Raw genomic sequence first — 23,455 nt, forward strand, 5'->3', positions numbered from 1 at the left:
GCCATAGAGATTAAAGTTTCATTGTGGGAAAATGCAAAACATAAAATTGGAGTTTCACTGTATTCAGACCCTTCATGATATACTTGTAATTTTATAATAGATTGGTATTGTGTTGCATAAAACATAACTGTCAATCACTAATATACAGTGGAACCCTGATTTTATGTTCCCAGATATTACATTTTCTTCCTTACATCCAATCTTGGTGGTCCCAACATAGCAGAATGTAATAAAATTTTGTCGATTTTACATTTTCACAATATAAAAAGTATAAAAAACTTACATGAGTGAGTATAATAGTCGTAACAATCCTTGCGAAAGACGTTTTGCGAAGCTACGCTTTGCTTCTTCAGGTTTTCTTATCAGTAAATATAATACTTTGTCATATATATAAATAAATAAATCCATGATTAGGTAAAAAAGTGTATTGGGATATAGAATGTAAAATTACATGACGTTAAAAGTGCCATATAGGCTAGGAGATAATTCTAAAAGAACGGTGTGGTGTACCCATACTACCATGCAATATGAATAACTACTGTAGCGCGCAAGTGCTACATCCCTTCCAATGTGAACTCCACAGATTCTGAAGCAGCGTGAGTCACTTCCGGCATGACAAGGAATGTAACAGACTATTCACTGTTTTTTCCCCATCATTTAAACATTTTGATCCATGTTTCATCCAAGATGCCATCATCCCTATTTAGTTTTTTCCCCCTATCAACACAAATATTTGCAGCCTTGTGAACATTCCTATCAGGTTGTTTATGAACTCTTTTTACCACTTCCCTTTTTCTAATCTTATGTTTCAGTTCCAGAACATGCTCGGAAAGCCCTGTCTTTCGGTGATTGTTCCTTTATATCCTTGTCATGCTCATTCCAGCGAGTTCCCATGCTTCTTCCGGTTTGTCCTATATATGCTTTACTACAAGAACAAGTTATCCTATACACGCCCTTCTCATCTCTGACCTCTTTTCGCCCCTTTCCATCCTTTTTGTATTCTGTGAAATACTCCTCTATATTTTGGGGTGCTCTCATTCCCCCTTTTAACCTGAAGTCTTTTAGATTTTTTTCAAACTTTTCGGACATCCCTTTACATATGGGATGCCGATGTATTTGTATTCTACTTCCCCTACTTCTTTATATTCTTACTTACCTCATTCCTTCCACCTTCCTTATTCAAAACTTTAAGGGCCCCCTCTTTATTCTCCTAATTTCCTCTACTTTGTAATCATTTCTTAACCCCACCTTCATTATCCAATTTTCTTCTTTCTCTCTTTCCTCCCTACAATTACAGAGCCTCCCGGCCCGAATGTAGAAGTTCATGTATAGATTATTCTTAATTCTGTTAGCGTGTTCAGAATCTTGGTGGATATATCTATCCCCTGCCAACTTCTTGTGATAAACCCTTGTTCGAAACCCACCATTAACTCGTTCAAACCTCATGTCCAAATAGTTAATTAATCCTTCGTTATCTTTCTCACTTGTGAATTTTATCCTATCGTCTTGTTCTCCCAATATTTCTTTTTTCCCGATAACCAAGATGTCATCTACATACCTACAAAAATATTTAATATCATTGTTAACCTCACTCAATGAATCCTTCTCAATGAAATGTAGGAATATGCTGGAAACTATTCACGACACAGGGTTACCCATAGCCAGTCCTTCATTTTGTCTATATATTTTCCCATTAAAACAGAAATAATTATACCCTGATACTAGATGAAACCATCGTACGAATTCCCAGGCCATAACAACATCAGTTTTAACATCATGTAATTTTACATTCTATATCCCAATACCCTTTTTTTTACCTAATCCTGAATTTATTTATATATATGACAAAGTATTTTATTTACTGATAAGAAAACCTGACGAAGCAAAGCATAGCTTCGCGAAGGATTGTTTGCAAGGATCGTTACGACTTTTGTACTCACTCACGTAAGTTTTTTTTATGTAGATTTTACATTTTCCCGCATTTTAAGTCTTTTCAGCTTGGTCCCCTGAAAAAATTAAAAATGGAGGTTCCACTGTGTGTACACTGATGAAGGAATTGGGAGCATGAAAGTAGAAATATTACTTTTACTAAAACATCGTCCTGAAAATTGCCAGTTGAACGCTCATTCACCCCAAATTCCACCAGATGCAGAGCCGAACAACAATAATTTTCCACTCTGCTCTGCACAGTCAGCAAGGCAAATGGCCTTCGCCAGCGGGTGAGTGCACCTCCACTGTAAAATTTCACCTACACCCAGAGATACCCCAGGTGTACAGTTGGAGGTGCAAAGTCCACCAAGTCATGACTCAATTTCAATGTATAAAACCCCTGGAGATGGTAAATCGATCTCTTACTTACACTCCACATTATCAACAACCTCGATCAACGAGACCATGGTATCTGCCAGTAAGAGATTGCAACTTTACAAGCCACCGAATTGTCAGCCACCTCTTACTGCCACCAACAATCTCTCCAGAGGGCACCCAACACCATCCAACCGTCGCCAACATCAGAAGCCGAGGTGCAGAACAACAAGCAAGGGGGTGAGTAACATTCAACAACTTACGCTCCCAAAAATGCTTCATCTGCACTACTCAGGGTAGAGATGGTCCAGTGAGACCCAAACTAAAACCTACTTACTTTAACTGAGCTACGTCCCGGTGTGACTCGATCCCGTGCCATACCCGATGTCATGCTACAATACCAATGTATTCTAATGTTGGATTTTTTATATATGCTTTGTTACTTAAATATTCTCAAAATTATGTTTATTAAATTTCATAAGAAGTTAATTTAATTGTGAACATTCAAGGTTCTTATGTATTTATATTGTTTTTATATTACAAAACATTAATAATCATAAAATGAATGATTTATTTCATGCACAATATTCACGTATTGGATTAATGTAATTAATGTTTATTTGCTTAGGTTGCACCGTACCATGTTCAGTACACATGCCTACATGAAAACCTGTTCCATTCTTTGTGTGAGAACAACCAAGGAATGGTGAGTTTGCCACAAGCGAAAGGGGACGATGCATGGAAAGTCTATTTCGATGCTCATGCTGAAGAAATTGTAGATGAATTTGCCATGAGATATGGCATTGAATCTATATACCAAGCGATGACGTAAGTACAAAGGCATCTTAACATCTGCTAACATATTTATGATTTTGAATTGTTTCTTTATTACATCTCAAATTTTAGTCTTGAGTTGGTATGCCTTCTTTTTCATTATATCAATAATTGTCAGTGGCGTAGCGTTATAGTACGCCCGTACAGCGTTCCCAGATTTAAAATTTCAAAAATGCGTAAATGCTGTGAATATAAAGTAAAACTTGACTAATTCCATATATGTTTGACCTTCATGGCATTATAATAGCTATTTTTCGCGATCCGCTTGCAACGCTCCACTCTCAACACTCGTTTTAGCATCTTTTTTCAATGCCTTTCCTGGCCAGATGCCGAGCAGGTTCAGCGTAAAAGACTCTATATTCCTTGCTACCTTTCTGGAGGGAAAGCTTCGATGTCTACAGCACGCGCGTAAATGCTCTCTCATACACCAGCGTACGGAGCAGCAGAGGTCTACCGTGATTGGTTCATGTGACCCTTCCTGCCTTCTGAAGCAGATGACAGCGGTAGAATTCCTACCTGGTTCTTCGTGCTCATGCAACTCGTGCTATGTGATGCTACAATACACAATATTGACTGACGTAACTTTACCAATCTCAAATATACCGCTTCTTAATGACCACTGCATTGTATAATTTATCACACGAACAGCGATGTGCATTACAAATTAAAAGAGATCAACACAGTTTTTGTCAAATACGTTGGTGAAGTCCTCGTGGTAAAAATTCAGCCTGTGGCTGCTCTACCACTTAACCCGCAAAACTATTTTTTTTATTGTTATTATTTTTTCGTTATTATCTAACTGGCCGTGGTGGCTCAGTCGGTAACGCGTCTGACTACCATGCTCAAGGTCCTGGGTTCGATCCCCAGCCGGTTCAAATCAACATTGGAAGCGGCCCCGGCGCCCACCCAGCGTCGAATAACATGGGTACCTGGGGGAAACCCTGGGGGGTAAAGGCGGTCAGGGGCGTGGTGCTGATCACATCACCCCCACTCACGACCGGATCAAGAAAGTGTGGGGCGTTACCCCCACACCCCCTATACGCCTTCATGGCGTGGTGCTAAGCACAGGGGAACACCATCTAACTGCTTAATATTGTGTCAATGGAAATGTTTAGCATTCATTTGAAAACTCTTAACATCGAATGGTCTCTGGACAAAATTAGTTTCAAATGTTTATCAGCATTCTCAAAATGTAACAAACAGTGGTCTGAATTACTAATCGGCACTGTTACGTCAGTAGAGTGTACGATATTTGGATCATCCACTCACCTCCGTGTCAGAGTGCTTTGCACAGTGCGCCAAGACGACAGAGGTCCCTGGTTCGAATCCCGGTGTGAGCACGGGTGTTCTTTGTCAGTGTCCCTTCATCAATATCATCACTCATATTCATATTTGCAATTAACCAAAAGTGGTAGAAAAGTGAAGTAAAATAAACCAAATCAATCAGTAGTTGGATCATCCACAACAATGAAGTCTGCTGTTGTGCAGAGGCGCTTGTGATTCAGGTAGGTTTTTAATGACTTGCGTCATGCAGAAAGGTATAAAAAAAGGTATAAAACACCAGAATTCAAAACATTTGTGGCATAGTGAGGCATCTTATTTTCTAGCTAAAACATGCATGGATGATGTTTTATTGAAAACCCAGCTGGCTTCAAGCAAATAATACCTGTGGCGACTAATACCATAAGTAAATTATTAAGCAAAAAAGTGCCGACCCTTACTTCGGACTTGGCGTTCCCACCTGAAATGTCCATGCTACGCCACTGATAATTGTCCCTCCTGTAAGCATTTTTAATGGACATGCCTTTTACTTTCATCCTTTCCAACACCCTTCCTCTTATGTACAAGAACTTCCCTTAATTTCTGAAAACATGTTACATGTCACATGTTTTTGCTACAGTGGGTGGTTAAGATTGATTGATTGATTGAGTTGGTGTTTTAAGTCCACTTTATGCACAGTAAGGCTAATCGGGACTGGACCTACAGCTTAAAGTGGGATCTGAACCACTATGTGCCTCCACCGGGTATCGAACCTGGGACCCCTTGATTACAAGGCGATGACGCTACCACTGCGCCATCGAGAGGCTCAGGTGGTTAAGAACATGCATGTGTATGATAATTATCACTCGTAGGTTGGTGCTGTATCCCACACTGAAATGCTTTTGCAATCTGTTGATAAATCGTAAATAAGAAGTTAAAAAAAGACTGCTGGTCTACTGTATTTTGAAACACTTTAATGATAAGAAGACTGTAAAGTATGCAAAAGTTGTTAGATTTTGAATTCTTTCCAATGTATTTTCTTCCTGTAATCTTAGAATTACAGAATCAGAATCAGTTTTTTAAAAAAAGTTGCTGAATAGTACTCAATTAATCAAGCAGTATGCAGAAAACAACAAAGGAACAGCAATATTGCATGCACAAAGCAGTAGTACTAAGGGTAAAAATGAACTGTAGACATACCATGTTAACAGATGACCTGCTACATCCAAACTAAACAAGTGTGAATTGCAGAGATTATATGAATGTAGGAAAAAAATTGCAAACATCTAGAGTAAAACAGTAGCTGCTTTAGCATGGTACTGGAAAGAAAATGCCCATTATACAGCCTTAAGAGTTAAAATCCTTCTGTAGTACTTGTATGATAGCTTTATTTGCATGCAGCCACAGATTACTGATTGAATCTTATTGTTTGTAATAAAAATGTCTGATCTTGAGTTAAAGCAATAATCAAGTTCTTTCAGAATATTTCAGAAGTGTGAGTGAAAATGATGATTTGCGGAGCTATGCCATTACTGGTAATGGGTCTATCAGAATAATTGAAAAACTCAAATTTTCATGCAGGACCTCCCCTTGTAATCAAGGGGTGCCAGTTCAATACCCAGCAGAGGCACACAGTGGTTCGGATTCCACTTTAAACTATATCTTCAGTTCCAGTTAGCCTATCTGTGTATAAAGTGGACTTAAAACAAAAAACTCAAACTCAAATTTTCCTTGCTCCAAATCAATCATGGGTATAAAAAAATGAAAACATTTCTTCTTACTTTTTCCTTAATGTTTACAAAATACCCACAGAGTATTATCAGTCAGAGACCTTTTTTTTAAGTAAGTAAACACCCTCCATACTTCCCTGATCTGAGCTTATAGGAACTTTAGAATTTGTTTGCATTTCATTATTTTATATTAACTTTCTGCCACTTTTGTCTAATTGCAAGGATGTGGATGAGTGGTGATCAGATTAAATTGATGAATGGACATTCAGAAAGAATGCCTGTGCCTAGGCTGAGAATTGAACCTGGAAACTTTGGTTGGCAAGATCGAAAGTCAACCACTTAATGTGCTCGGCCATCGAACTGGTTCTTTTTTTCCAAAGATGTAAGAAATCCTAGAAGGTCATGGGATGGTATCGGCACCATCAAGAGTACAACAGCATCACCTATTTTTTTTCTAAAACTGCTTTGAAATGTGGAAGAGAAGGCAACCACAATAAATATCAATGATGTACATCGCGGGCTGTATTGTTTTAACTAAAACACCTCATACTATGATTTGTCATTATGTGACATTACTATGATCAGCACATCTGTCTCCAATCCTGATTTTATGTAGCTCTCTGGATCACAACCAGGTACTTTAGATTGAGGTATGCGACCTCACACTTCTGGGAAAACAACTACATATAAATTTCAACCATATCAGATGCCAAGAACATTGAGTGTTTGACTCTGGATCTCGCTGACAAAAAAAGCAATGTAAAATAAAAAAATCCCTTCATGGTTGTAGTATACTTCACACTTACTTTGAAGAGATATGCGTACATAGATGTTTACATAATTTCTTGTTTAACAACAGTATTTTATGGCATTAAAATATTTACTTGAAACATATTGGACTTTTAGAAATGCCTTTTATGTTGTAAATATCATTTAAAAAGTTTATAATTGTCATTGTGAAGCATTAATGTAAAGCATGTAAAAAGAACCAATCTTGTAAGTTAGTGATATACTCACAGCTGCTAATTGGTTGGTTCACCAGCAGAGACGTAGCCTGAAGAGGGTTCACGGAGCACACAAACCCCCAACCGAAAATGGAAAATTTTCATTTTTATTTTTTATTTTGTTGCACAATAAAACACTACATTTCAATACACTTATTTTACGAAGCAGCTTTTTTCGTTCATAAAGTCTTCACAATGCTTCAAATTTCCCAATTTCCCCCAACTGTTGACAAGAAAAACTCACCAGATTAGGCAGCGAGAGCCTGGCGCACATCTAATACTGTAGTTCTACCGAAGAAGCTGAAAGCACCAAAGGGGAAAACTGGAAATCAGAGCATGTGTACCTTCCGAAAGAACACTGTCAATAGATGGCAGCAACTGTTCGGAGCATTGGTGCCACTCCCGGCAGTTTCTTTTCCATGAAGTTTTTTAGAGCAGTTGTGCGGACCGTGGAGTATGTAAAAAAGGCAGGAATTCCTGACAAAGAGGTGAAGAATCGTCTACATTCTGATATATTGTTTGTAGACTTTGACAAGACCAAATTTAGCCATTGACTGTAGCAATGAATGAACATTGCTGAGGGATACTTATTCTTTACCAAGGCCTGAAGTCCGGACACATGACTGGCCATAACAGCTGCTCCATCAAATGTTTGCACCACAAGTTTCTTTAAACAATTCAAATCATCTACAACCTTGGTGACATGTTGGAACAATCCTTGTGCTGTTCGGTCTGAACTGACGTCAGTGAAATGCAAAAATCATTCCTGACAGTTTCCCTCATTATCCACAAATCGTATGACTGTTGATAACTGACTTTTAATAGTTACGTCAGTTGTCTCGTCAAGTAATATTGCAACGAATGTTGCATTTGATATTTCTGATTTGATATAATCTGTAATTACACTAGCTACTGCATCAATTAAATCATTTTGTATTATTTGTGACGTTCCTCTAAACACGGTTGTGGTCTTTAAATGGTTAGCTATTGTCGGATCATATGTTGCTAAAAATTCGAAAAGTTCTATGTACATGCTTTATTTGTTGAATCCCCAGACTCATTGTGGCCCCTAAATGCACATTCTTGCTTTCCCAGAAATGCTATTGCATCAATTAATCTTCTTATAATAATTCTGTTTTCCTTCACTTTTTCATTATGCAAATTGTCAGCAATCTTCTCTTGCAAATTCAAGGAATGATCAATTCTTTGAGAACCGAATGTCTGTAAGTTACTGAACGCACGTATATGACTAAGTGATTTTTGGTGTTTATCACAAATAGTTTAAATTACTAAATCCTGTTGTATTCCTAGGACTTTTGTCGGTAGAAAAAAGCAAACATGCCCAGCAATACAACTTATTAAGTGCACTCGACCCAGTCAACCAAAGATATTTTTGGTAGCTGGTCTCGTGAAAACGCCTTATATATACCTTATTTTTGTCTTTCTGCATGACTGTAAGGTCCGGAAGAGGTGGGGAGGCCTACCTGTCTCTATTATTTGCATCCTATCCTTGTAAGGAAGCCGTGAGAACGGCATCTTGGAGACAAATTTGGTGATTAAATCCATTTTCACACGCACATGGAACAAAAACACAGAACAACACAACACATGTCAAAAACACAGTACAACAAAAGGGCCTCAGTCACTGAAATTTTTTTAAAAAAGGATTCCCATCCATGAACACGCTACGTGGGCGACACAAAGAACTCTGATCTCGGACACAACAAGTTTGACCATATATCCCTTCCTTTTGCGGAAACTACCACTGACCCGCGTGGTTGAATGGTTGCTATGACAACATGGATTGTTTATGTTGCCAAACGTATTTCAGTGGGATGACTCGGGCCGAAACCCCCACCGCCAGGGGAAGGTTTTGACATTTTGACAGCAGGGGGAGGGGGTGTTGCTTGAAACAGAAGTAAACAGGATGGCAACATGGCTGACGTCATCAGAATGTCCTATATAGCTGCGACCGGCTGTGACCACAGTCGAATTTCAAGGAAAAGCAGAGTGCCAACTTCAGGGAAAAATCACTAAATTTGGAGGATTTATAATGCTTCTATGTGACGAAATTCATGGAACTGGAAGAGAGACGGGCAATGCTCGAAGGCATGGAGGGGGGGAGGTGAAGTAATTTTCATGAGGCATCCCCTAGCTTGAATAATTTGCTTTGGTACCCCCGCCTATAATTTTTTTCCAGCGATCTAGCAAATTTCGTATTTCCATTGTTGGCAACACTACAACATCGCCAGGATGCAGAGAAGTCTTCACTCTCCAGCGCTTGGGGTTGGAAGCCAGCACCAGGGACCACCAAGGTCGTCCCTGCCAGCACAAATACGTCATGGGTTGAAAGTACCGCCTGCTGGTTCAAAGACTTTATCCTCAGACGAAGAAGCCTGACGATAAATAAAGACGACCTTACACTAGCGCTTTCCCCCGTGGTCGTTACGTGAGAGTGAAGCATCGGTTAAATTTGCTAGTCGATTATTTCCTGTATTTTAATATGGGCTTTAGCGATATCCTAGGTAGCCTAGAATATACGCGCCTGGTACACATCTAAAACGAGTATGGATAATTACCAATTACATTTTCATGGAAAAGATATTATAATTGTTATTAACTCCTACAAATAAGCTTTAAAACAATAACTTTTAAGTTCTGTGAGTTGCAATTTACATCATGAAATTTGAGCACTGCCAGAGACTTACGAATGAAATATAGGGAAGCTGCTGTGAAATTACAAATAGCTATTTAAAAAAAAAATCACATATTCAACAGTATCATGATTAGCCAAAATGAGGGTGGGGATTAATTCTTAGGAGCAAGAAAAATAATTTCCAAAACTAAAATAAACAGAAAAGTTATTGTTCATTGGTTTGGTTTATTATACTTCGCTTTTCTGCCACTTTTGGCTAATCGCAAAAATGGGGATGAGTGATGATATGATGAAACTGATGAAGGGACATTGACAAAGAACACCCATGCCCTGGCCAGGATTCAAACTCTGGACCCCTAGCGTTGTAGGATGCTGTGATAACCACTCTGCCACGGAGTTCGATATGGAGAAAAGTAAGGAATTTTAATAATTCAAACTTGCAAAAGAATTTTTGCGTTGTTTAACTTGGTAATTTTTCCTTGTTTTTGAGGGAGTCTTCATGGGTGACAGAGGGGGGTGGGAGGTGTTAAGCGGACATGATAATTCGCAATAAATTAAAATGGCGTGTATTTTGTAAATGTATTTTTGCTAAGCACTCTGGCAGAGTGTCTAGCACAATGTGCTACAAATACGAAGTCCCAGGTTTGTATCATAAAACATGTGCTGTTGTATTCGTACTTTTATGTTGCTTTTCTTCGACATTTGGCAAAGGCACTCAAAGAAAATAAAGGAATCTTAGCTTCGATTCTTGGCTAAAATTTTGCCTTTCATATCTCGATTAACCAATGTCACTTAGGTTCACTCTCTTCTCTGCGATGGTGATCAATAATTAATTTCTATTTGTGTTTGTAGCCCCTTCGGTCTGGGGGAGGGGTTGTAAATTTTCTCTGATTTTAGGCTGGCTGTGAACACCCAAGGATTTACTCCACACAACGCTACTGTTCACAAGGAGAACAGGCCCAGTGATATTTAATGGCTAGATCCAAGTTTGTCCTGCATGACAGTAGCCTGAAGAGGCCTCCAAATGTCCTTGGGCTAATCTCTAATCCTCATTGGCCAGGGATTATTTCTGTAAAAGGTTTTTTGTCATAGCATAAGAACCTGACTAAGGGGAAGTCTAAGTTGTGAAGTGTAGCAATTGTATCGCAATGGTTAAATAAATCAATGATTCCATTTTCTCCAGAAGCATTTGTACTAAACAACTTCATGCCAGACCAGCAAATGACAGGGTAGTATCATTTTCAACCTTGAGATATCTGATCTTTAGCATAACTTAACTCGGACATCTGAAGAGGATAAAGGAGCATGACAAGGTTCTGGGTTCAAGTCCTGGCCAGGGCATGGTGTTCAATATGATAATCCTTTATCCTTGTAATCACAATGAATTGAAAGCATCATTAAATAATCAAAATATACTTGTGACTGAATCTAGACCCACAGCACAAAGGGCAAGAATGTAACCACCAGAATATATGAGGTCATTTGTATGTGTTATTTTTCTTTGCTAGTTTTCTTCATATTTCAGGAGAACATAAGGTCAGCAACCATAAACTTTCCCAATAATTAACCAATTTTGATTGTTTATGCACCAAAGGTGAAATATTGGTGTCACTTCTCGCAAATTAGTTTTCTGTACTGCTGTACTGTGATTTTTTCTTGTAGATCCATGTGTAAGAGAATTAAAGCAAAGCATGTTTTACTTTTAGGCACTTCCATTGTCTATCCACAAAATACCTCTGTCCTGGGGTTCCGGCTGTGATGAGTACTTTGCTCGCAAATATAAATGCCTATTACGCACACACAACAGCTTCCTCGGCTGTCTCTGCTAGTGATCGATTTGCAGCTTCAAACTTTGGTGTAAGTACTAGTAAAATCTTGTAGTAGTTGTAGTGAAATCTTATGTGTGTGTTGTACCAACATTTGTGAATCCAATAAGAGTTAACATGTTCAGAACATGTCCCCAATTTTTGAAAAACCTCTCACTCCCAGTCTGTATGACTTCATATTGAACTAGTGTAGGTATGAAACAACACTTAAAATATTTCAGAATGTCTACCAGTCAAGGATGTCAAGAAAGTCAAGAAATCAACAGGCAGGTCAAGAATGTCAAGAAAAGGTTAAGAAATTATGCTTGTAGTCAAGATTTTTTTTTTTCAGTTTAGTGAACTTACATTGTTATATACCTGTACTAGGATTTGATACAATTGAATATTTGGAAACCTAAAATTGTATTGAGTTGTGGTTAAGATTTGTTCACTTTGTTTTTTAAGAATTCTTGTATGCGTGAAGTTTTGAAAAAAAGAAAATAATGTGCCCATTCCCCATCCACGATGAAGTTTGAAGCATTAATTTTTATTTGCTTCAGTTTTCATCTTAACCGACCTTGTGGAAGGGGGTTTTCATTGAATCAAATATATATTTTCGGGTAGCAGGGGGATTAAATAAATGTTAAGAAAAAGGGAAAAAAAGGTCAAAAAAATTAAAGAAATGTCAAGAAAATGTCAAGAATTTTGGATTTGCTATTTTGGTAAACACCCTGCATAAGCAAAATAATAAACTTAGCGAATATGCGAATATACAAACATACATAAACCGATAATATAAGTAATCAATTACTTAATCAGAAGTAATTCAATTAACCAACTGGGATCTTTCACTTGTCTTTTACCATACAAGACTTGTGCAATAATTACATACATTGAAAACCTATATAGATATATAATTGTAGTATTTATTGGAAACTAGTGGAAAAAATAATGATAATGAAATGATTACAACATATTTGTTATCTAGAAATTTTCAGTGAAAAATTCAGGCTCGACCAGGACTCGAACCTGGGTATCTGGCATACCGTGCCATTGCTCTAACCACTGAGCTAACGAGCCGACCTGGCCTTGCCTGATTTCTCACTATCGCCGTTTTACCTGCGTGGAATGGCATGGTATGCCAGAGACCCGGGTTCGAGTTCTGGTCGAGCCTGCATTTTTCGCTGAAAATTTCTACGTAGTACATCTCCTGTGTGTGCCTAATCTTCAATTATTAACATCTCTACGCTGGGAGGAACCAGGCAACGTCGAAGTCTGCTGTGTTTCAAAGGCAACAGATCCCGTTGAGGTAGCACAGGCCAGGCCGGCTCAGTAGCTCAGTGGTTAGAGCAATGGCACAGTATGCCAGAGACCCAGGTTCGAGTCCTGGTCGAGACTGCAATTCGCTGAAAATTTCTACGTAGTACATCTCCTGTGTGTGCCTAATCTTCAACGTTTGAATCATTTTTTTTATCTAGTTTGAATGACAATGAGATATCTAAGGCCTGGTTATTAATTGAAAAAGTATGATACAAATCACACATTCAACTTAATGGGCTGCTTTTATATTACTGAGTTTTAGGTATTTTGGAAATCAGGTAAGTTTTGCCCGCCCACGTAAATTGTTTTTTTCTCGTATTGAATACCAGTTGACTGAGGAAATAACTATTGTCTAACATACCGTTTACAGTTTTATTCATACTATGGGAGTGTTTTCCGTGAATCTGTTTTACATTATTTACTATTAATCAATTATACGATCAATATAATAATGGTGCATTGTACTGTACTTACTGGAATAGTTTCTTCCGTGTGTCTGTGTAAAGCCCTTTGCATTGACCTGCAAGAGAGAAGAGACTTGTAATAAACAGAATAAACTTAAAGATGGCAAAATATCTCGTGCCATTCAAATACTCACCATAATTCCAGCCAGAGCTCGAAGATAGGCACAGTGGTATAAATTAATCTGAAAAGAGAGAACAAACTTTAGTAAACAGAATAAATTAAAGATGTCAATGTGTCTGTCTGAGAAGAAGACATTGCAACACTGCCAACCCCTAGATGAACAATTCCCAGTGTTCATCTAGAGATCGGCTACTATTCCCCTTCCCGCCGACCCTTATAGTAGACCCCACTCTCAAGATGAGTGCTGGAAGCATCCAGACGTTAACAGGTTACTATCTTCTTGTCGGACAGACACCCTGGAATAAAAATAACAAAATTAAAAATACTCACCAAAATTCCACCCAGATATACTCAGTAGTAGAAATTAACCTGAAAAGAGGAAGGAAACTTTAATAAACAGAATAAACTTAAAGATGGCAACGTGTCTGTCTGAGAAGAAGACAGTGCAACACTGCCAACCTCCAGATGAACAATTCCCAGTGTTCATTCAGAGATCGGCTACTATCCCCCTTCCCACCAACCTTTATAGTATACCCCGCTCTCAAGGCGAGCACTGGAAGCACCCAAACGTTAACAGGTCACTGGTCTTCTTGTCGGACAGACACTCTGAAATGAAAAGAGCTGAAAAATTGAAATCATGAACAGACTTGGATAAAGTATTATGCTCGCTTTTGTGGCTGAGCTTAAATGGTCAACTTATGGTCTTGCCACCGAAGGTTTCGTGATTCAAGTCCTCATCTAATCAACATTTATCCTCATCATGATTAGCCACAAGTAGCAGGAAAATACAGACATGAAAAAAATTTGCAAACATACCCATCAGTTGTTTCCCTTGTCAGTCCCCTTGGTGGAGTGGTTAGCATTTCATGCTAAGATGCCAATGGTTCCGGGTTTGAATCCCAGCCTGGACATGGATGTTTGTGAATGTCCATTCATCAATTTCATCATATTATCACTCATCCCCATCTTCACAAATTAGCCAAAAGTGGCACAAAAGTGAAGTAAAATAAAGGAAAACAAGTTGTTTCCCTTACTTCGCAACATTTTTTCTGTGACAAAAAGTTCAGTAAACTTTGATAGGTGAAAATTAACTCACATGGGTGAAGATTCGTAACGAAAACACTAACAAAATATACATATATAATTAATATACTTATCATTATGCCACATGTCTCCAATTGGAACGATGCACTGGTTTCCATCTTGGTTAGACACTCTTGTGTTCACTCCTGTCCTCTCTCAGCTGTAAATGTTGCACAGATTTGTAGCATTAAAGAATAACAGAATTATGAAGATTAATTTGTAACACTTGTTAGGATAGCCGTACATGTATCTCTAAAACTTAAGTTAAGTCTTACACTCTGTCCCAGGAATCTCTGGAGCGAGTGAATGAAAAAAGTCTCTGCACAATTGGTGACTCGAGAGGGCTCGACCAATGAACTCGTGAGAGTGGAAGTGAGTGCAGCTACCAGCCATTTGCAGCAGCGCACGCTGCTTTGTTCCTCCAACTCACTTTTTCTCCTTCTCTACCATTATGTCATTCTTGCTCCACAGATTCCAGAGACAGGATGTAGTATTAATATTATTTAAGCTATGGTAACTTATTATATGAATTATGAACCCACATCCTTGTCAGTACATTAAACTAAACCCCTTGGTTCTTTTGAGAAACAAGTGGCTTTCCATTGGATTATGCATGGTCACCATCTCTCTTATCTAGACTGGGCTATTTGCAGAGTTGTTAGCAGATCATGCTACAATGCCCACTTTTGAATCCCAGCCTCTGGATGGGTGTTCTTTGTGTGTGTCGCTTCATCAGTCTCATCATATCGTCACTCATCCTCATCTTTGCGAGTAGGGCCTCCCCGATGGCACAGTGGTAGCTTCACCACCTTGTAATCAAGGAGCCCAGTTTGATTCCCAGTGGAGACACATAGTGGTTCGGATCCCACTTTAAACTGTATGTCTAGTCCCGATTAGCCTTACTGTGCATAAAGTGGGCTTAACACACCAACTCAATCAATCATCTTTGCGAATAGCCAAATTAGTTACTTTATGCTTCTTGTTCCAATATCATCACTGAATCAACAATACTGTTCATTCTTATTTCTCATTATGGATGACTCCTCAACATCAGTTGCTCAGTAATCGCTTTAAAATGCCTATTAATTCCATTCATTGTTGTTTTTGTAACAATTGATTTTTAACATTTCCAGCATTGTTAAATAATTTGAAAATATACTAGTGTCTTTACTAGAGACTATTCTATTTCTTTACTACTTGAGAAAGCAAAGCCTTGAATATCCAAATCAAGGAATTTCAATAAAATAGCTTACAATTATGTTGAACATATTACTGAAAAATTAAATTTTATTGTGACGTTACTAGCTTCAAGAAGACCACTGCAAAGGATCACTTTGGCAAAACAATATACATATATAACATTGATTTGTTGTTTTCTTTTCCATAATAACAGTGGTATATTCTGAAAATTGTACCTGGTTTACCACAATAATTTGTAATTATTGCACATATATATTTTATACTAATTACAAACAAATAGAACACCAATGCAAGCACTCAAGTACAGAAGTCTAAACAACTTCAAATTTTCCAGCAATTTCATGAAAAAACTTTGTTTATCAGTGGTATACCATCTAACATGGGAGAATACTAACTCTCTAGCCTTCTTAAACCTGAAGGTTTATGACTGCAGCCTTCCATCTGTCCCTATCCTGGACAAGATCAATTCAATACAAGTATTATTCATCCTTACCTAATGATGCTCTGTCATCTGGACCTACGGCCAGTATAATCCTTGTAAGGCTATGTGTGTCTTGTTCCTGTGTTTTGTCCTTATATGTGCCGAGTGTCCCTTCACGGCCTCAGCTTTTAACCCAAGTGAGAATATTTTAGTACCTCGACATTACAGTTATATTGTATTAGTTATATTTTAGTTATGGTAAGAGGCTGTACACTTTATACTGTGACGGGTGCAAAGTAGACTAAGTGCTGATGCACCCAAAATTTCAAATTCAATCAATCAATTTTGCATCCTTACCAATTCATCTCAATGTTATTCCTCAACCTTCGTCTTGGCCTTCCTACAGGTTTCTTACCATCAGGTTTCCAAACATAAATCCTGTAAATGCTTCTTTCCTCTCCCATTCGTGCCATATGGCCTGCCCACCTTAAGACTTCTTGATGAGAGAATACACTAGCGCATAATAAGTGACTTACAAAATGCCTAAATTGTGCAGAATGTTTATCTTTGGTAGTACAATAATTCCTTCTTAAAAAAAAAAAACACTAAATATAAAATGCACGGCATTTGTGAGATGAAATGCTACTACTTATGGATCAGAAATGTGGTTCGTTGCCAGAGGTTGTCTCTGGTTTGAATCCCAGCTTGTGCATAAGGGATCTGTGTGTGTCCCTTCATCATCATCATTTCCATCATATCATCACTCATCAAAAGTAGCTGAATGTGAAGTAAAATAAACCAAGTGAATGAAAACCTTGGTAAATGCAGTGTAGAAAGGGGAGAATGGGATTTACAGCCTCCCCCCTCCCCACCTTGAAAATAAATGTCAAACTAAATTATGTACTTCATGCATACATGAAATTCTGGTCCATTTTGATGTGTCACACTACACCTTTCCACTTAAAAAAAAAAAGAAAAAGGTTGATTCCAAGATGGTGTTCATCTTGGTAGCATGGCCTGTGTGGTTTTATCCCTTACCCACATCAAGTTTTGTGACATTGGATTGGTTTGTATCAGTCTGTCTGTCTCTTATAGGGGTGGTTCGAAACTACTGGCACAATACACAAAATGACCAATTACTCGATTTGATTTGATTTGATTTTGATTTTAAAATTTTGGGTGCATCAGCACTTAGGCTATTTGCAGCCATCACATTATACCGGATCCAGACCCTTACCATTACAAATAACAACTGTAATGTTGCATAACTAAAATCTTCTGACTTCCGTTAAAAGCTGAGGCTTTTAACGGGCACTCAGCACACATAAGGAAAAAAAATAGGACAACACACAGAATTATACTAGCCATAGGGCCAGGCCAGTCGCCAGAGCCTCGTTTGTCTACAAATTGCAGTCCAGGGTGTACTATGGGGAAGTGAGGGTGACAATTGGGTGTACTACGTGGAAGATCTCCCCTTACACCCCACCAATTACTCGAGAACGATTCGAGTTACAATAAAACATCTCACAATCATGTTTCTTGTTAAATTCTAGCCCATTTTGATGTGTAACATGACCACCTTTTCATTTAAAAAAACATTGACTTCAAAATGGCAACCATCTTGGTATGATCGCCTGGATAGTTTTATACCCCACCCACATCTTGTTTTGCATTATTAGATTTGATTTTATCAGCCCGTCCATCTTTTAAAGAGGTAGTTCTTAACTATTGACCCATCTTGTATACAAATATTTACATATATTTTAAATATATGTTTTAACACAAAAATCCATAACTAACTAACTCTCTAGCCTTCTTAAACCTGAAGATTTATGACTGCAGCAACATAAGCCTTCCATCTGTCCCTATCCTGGGCAAGATCAATCCAATCTTTTCCATCCTTACCGATTTTCTTTAGGTCCATCTCCAAGTTATCCCTCCTTCTTAATCTTGGTCTTCCTTACCAAGTTGTGCAGTTAGTTTTCTGTAATAGTCATAAATATTACCATTGTTACTTTGTTGACAGTTATAATCAATTAAGAAAAGTCTTGGTAATGTGCAATATCAGTGTTTTAAATTCAAGTGTGTTTCATAAATTAGAATAAATTTTACACACAAGCCATCAGATCCCCACAACTTTTTTTCCACAATATGTTAGAACATACTTAGATAATTAGTGAAACACACAAACAGATAAGTTCAAAGGACCACCTTTGACCAAAATATTAATTAATGCAATTTAATTTTTTTACGGTAAGAAACATGTTTTGTTATGCAAAGTCTTTTTTGCAATAATGGAAAAAATATATAAGACTTTGGGCACTTTTTATTTGATTCTGCATACTTTGATTGGCTTACAGAAAAAAATTCATGGAACTATGAAGGTTGCATCCTGAAATATAATTATTCTATTAATGCACTACAATCCTGCAATGAAGAGCCAGGAGCAACACGTATTAGCAAATCCTGTAAACTTTGACCTCCTGTAACTGTAAAAGTATAAGGCCGAGAGAAGAAAAAAATGATACAGTTTCTTACCTAGGTCAAAGCCATAAGTGTACAAAATTTCTTTGAAATCCATGTCGATGGGTGACATGACCTGTTCCTTGGAAAGCATGAATGGTTCATTCATGGTTTGAAACTAATTGATTGCAATGGATTTGAACTTTGAGAAACAAACTGTATATTTAAACATTTACTTTGCAAAATATACATGATAGGGTTTTATGGGGGTTATGGATATGCAGGTTAATATTAGCATAAAGAGATGAAAACCAGATGTCGAACAAAGAAAATATTTAATTGAAAACTGGACATGTGCTTGAAATATTCACGTACATTGTATCACACACAGAAACACAGTAACAGAATATATTTGTCTATGGTTTCATTTCTTCTAGCCATGAAGGCCAAACCTAGTAGACATACACTAATACCTTGGCCTTATCATCCCTCCAGGTGTCCCAATAAGAAAAAAATCAGGTGTGTTGATAGCAGTAGCAATGTGTTGGGATGCAATTCCTTGTAGATGCACTTGGAGGGGAGTGAGGCATGCCAGTAGTTGGTCCTGCATATCCAGTTCTGTCTGTGGTGGTTCTGGTACTGTCCCACTGTAGTTGGCTGGGGGGGGGGGGGGAGGAATTTGCTTCTGGTGTTGAAATATGATCAGTGTTACATGTGATACACCTCTTCAACCACCTGGGGTGTACCACTCATATAACTGCATCTTCAAGCATGATCTCGTAAAGAATACAATCCTGAAGACGACAAACAACAACTCTTCTGGTGTAATTTGGAGTATCGTGTTCAGGGGATTGAAGTTAAATGGTTGAACTAATGGAGAAAGTACCATACCTTGATGAAGAGTCTTTCTGAACCTGTTTCACTGACATCGTCAGTTGGCCTGAGATACATCATTGAATTCCCACCAAAACCTGGGCCAGTGTTGCAAGACCGACACTGCTGGTAGGCTTTCCTGGCCACCCAGTTGAGTGTTCCGAAGGATGAAAAGGAGGTTGGCGATTCCCATATCCAGTTCGAGTGTGCTCAGGTTGGGTTTGTAAGTTATGAGCTTGGCAATGTCGGTCTTGACAGTACAAACGTATCATTTGGCTAAGCTGTTGGTAGAGCTGTGATAAGGCGGTGAAGTGATATGTTTGATCCCATTCTTAAGGCAGAAGGTACGAAATTCGTTTCCTTCATGTACAAAGGTTTGTGTGCAGGTTAATATTAGTAGAATGAGATAAAAACCAGATGTTGGACAAATAACATATTCAATTGAAAACTGGACATATGTCTGAAATGTTCACATACATTGTAGCACGATACAGAAAGCTAGTACCAGAATATATCTGTCTATGATTTCTCTTGTAGCCATGAAGGACAAACTAGAAGTCATACACAAATACCTGGGTCGTATGAATATGAATTATATGTTTTTATTCATAAAAATAATAATGGTAGAATATTGCACAAAATTACAGGCTATTTATAAATATATTTGATTGATAAAATTATTGGTAATATTACCAATACTCTGATCTGTATACATTGGCCAAAATCCATAGAGTAGTGTTTAACCTGGCCCATCTTTAATAATAATAATAATAATAATAATAATAAAGAAGGTGAGGATGATGTGGCTATGAGGGGGGAAATATAACAATTTATTGCATAATGGATACTCTGGAAAAATTGAGGATTCTGGAAAACTCTGGGGAAATTAATTTATATTTAATTTATTTATTTATTTACTACCCTCAACAGAGGTAAACTTCCAATTACAGACGGCAGATAAACGTACACATAAATTGGTTTGCACAGAAAAAAAAACATTACAGGATTTCTATCAGTCAAAAATGTCACGAAAAAGTCAAGATATTATGTTTTCGGTCAAGAATTTTTTTTATATTACAGTATAGTGAACTTACATTGTTATATACCTGCACTGGGATTTGATAAAATTGAATATTTGGAAAACTAAAATTGTATTGAGTTGTGATTTATTCACTTTGTTTCTTAAGAATTACATTCTTGTATGCTTGAAGTTTTGTAAAAATATTACATAATGTGGCCATTCCCCATCCACGATGGAGTTTGAAGCATTAATTTCTATGTGTATTAATAATTAAAGCAAGTGTAAATCTCTTGTTAAAGTACAGCTTCAGTTTTCATCTTAACCGACCTTGTGGTAGGGGTTTTTCATTGAATCAAATATCTATATTTGGGGAGGAGGGATTAAAAAAATGTTAAGAAAAAAGGTAAAGAAAAAAGAAAGAAAGGTCAAGAAAAAGTCAAGAATTTTGGATTGGCTATTTTGGTAGACACTCTGTATGTAGTCGCCAAATGAGATTCACTAGCAAAAAGTATATGCAAAAACTAGTAGTGAATGAGAACCCTACATTTCTTTACTTTTTAGGACTATATGACAAGGAATAAAATTAAACCAATGTAAATTTGTAAAACATTCCTTTATTTTCATGCTGAAACATTTCCATGCTTTGAAAACCTTTCAGTACTTTAGCTATAATGTTTACACTGAAAAATAACTTTTACTTACTTGCTCTGATCTTCTACCCAAAGGTGTCAAGGTTCTGAAAAATAACAAACATTAATATGTCTTCAATGTTAGAAGTCTCTTGGATACAAATCCATACAAAAACATTTTTGTGGTTGTTTGCTGTTGGATTGTATCAAGTATTCATTTAGACCAGAGATTGCAAAACTCCCCAAACCATGGAGCTACTTCTCACACTTGAATATTGTATTACTATTTCTTGACTCATTGAAACTATGAGATATAATCAAGGTCTCAGTGATCCTAAAGTAATAATAATTTGTGTCTAATTAATGGACAGAGTATAGGGCAATAGCAATAAAAAGTGTGTTCATTAAACTTCTACTTGCAAGGTCTTTGACTTTAGAAAATTTTAGATTTTCAGATTTACTAGTTTCTGAGAAATTGGCAAATCACTTTAGTTTGATTATTGCCTCTCATGTTCACACAAGTTGATTGAATTAATTTATGTTGACTAGAGCTACTGTTTGGTAGTCTATAAGTATTATGTTCATAGCTTGAGTGGTTACTGAAATACTGATGGATGGGCATGACCAACACATAACGATAGTTTTATTTTTAGATTTTGCTGATTGGTACTATAAATTTCATTATTTTTATTGGTACATTAGTGCTTTATTAATTTATGTAACCAGCTGATGGCAATGATTTTTGCCTGGGGCTGAACTTTGAACAGATATCAATTCCGCTGCTGATATCCTTGCCAATTCCCAGCAATTCAAAGCATAAATAGTTAAAAACTGTTATAATTTTAAGATATAAGGTTTCCATTGGAACTATATCACATCAAGCTACCAAAGTTTGCTTTAAAATGTTTGTAATTGCACATGAGAGAATTATATAACCACAAAATGATGTAAAAATAATTAAAATTATAATTTTGCATAATTTGCAAGATACGTCATGTGGCCTTTTTGTGGATTCTGGAAAAGTATTGGCTAGCATTTGGGTACTAATTTCAACCAGAACTATGAAACATACTTTGCATAGTAAAGTAATTACCGTATTTTTCTGGCGTATAAGACACACACCCTTTTTTGCACACATTGTTCAGGGGAAAAACATTATCACTGAATTTATAATTAATTTGCAATATTTTATATACAAAGTAATATGTAGGTCTACTTTCAACAAATAACTTACCTAATCTAAGTAGGAAAGGGCACATTTTAATCTTCATCACACACAGCAAGGAAGCAAGAATGAAATTTTCTGACTCAGAACAGAGAAAATTTCCATAAATGAAAGTAATCAGAACTGAGAATCAGCGTATAAGATGCACCCTGTTTTTCAGACCTATTTTGATAGGAAAAAAGTGTCTTATTCACCAGAAAATATGGTAAGTATGAGTATGATTCAAAAGTGAAATCATTTAGAAACAGTAGTTAGAACTGTGAATTTTTCATTATTTCTTGTTTATTATAAACACTATTTTAATTCTTATTTATTCTTCTTGCAGAAAGAGAAGTTTGTAAAGCTGCTAGATCAGTTGCACAATTCGTTAAGAATAGACTTGTCCATGTATCGTAATAATTTTCCAGCTTCTAGTCAGGAAAAGCTCATGGACCTGAAGTCTACCGTAGACCTCCTTACCAGCATCACGTTTTTCAGAATGAAGGTAAGGACACTCCTCAACATGCATTGTGTTACCTCCATGTACAGAGCTCATTCCACATGAACTCAGCACAATTTTTACTTAAATTCTACTTTGCCATTTTGAACTTTGATGAAATTTGGTGATAAATCATAACGCTCACTGCATGACAACATTATCAATGTGAAATTTGGTGATTTTATATGTAGCTCAATAGAACATATGCACATGTATAGCACCCGAAATAAAATACTTCTGAAACAGTATTTAATCAGATTAATGCTGGTTCAAGAAAGACCCAAACAGATTGCAATTTAAATATTCAATCATCTGTCAAAAGTGAAAAAAGCAGAAAACAGCATGACAAGGTTCAAAAACAAATGGTTAAATCAGGAATATTACAGCGTTAGTGAATACTTAAATTGTAAATTATAGAAATTTTGTAATTATATATATATTCTTTTTTTGTCATGTAATGAAAAAGTGAACTGTACTGAACCTTCCAAATACCAATGTATATGGTTCATATGGAGTAATAAACTCAAATGAAATCAAGTTTTGCTATTCACATACCAGGAAAAA

At 37.0% G+C, this 23,455-nt stretch overlaps 1 protein-coding gene across 3 annotated transcripts in view; it reads left to right on the top strand.

The window, feature by feature from the left end:
* unc-13 (protein unc13 homolog) overlaps window positions 1-23,455 on the top strand; it is a 671,187-nt gene that overhangs the window by 602,452 nt on the left and 45,280 nt on the right. For all 3 annotated transcript variants that reach the window (XM_083118384.1, XM_083118382.1, XM_083118383.1), the window contains exons 11-13: window positions 2,933-3,132; window positions 11,495-11,645; window positions 22,739-22,897. In XM_083118384.1, the coding sequence (XP_082974510.1) occupies window positions 2,933-3,132; window positions 11,495-11,645; window positions 22,739-22,897 (510 nt within the window). The remainder of the gene's footprint in view (window positions 1-2,932; window positions 3,133-11,494; window positions 11,646-22,738; window positions 22,898-23,455) is intronic.

This window comes from Lepisma saccharinum, chromosome 3 (genome assembly GCF_977018435.1).
Source record: "Lepisma saccharinum chromosome 3, izLepSacc3.1, whole genome shotgun sequence".
Lineage (NCBI taxonomy): Eukaryota > Metazoa > Arthropoda > Insecta > Zygentoma > Lepismatidae > Lepisma > Lepisma saccharinum.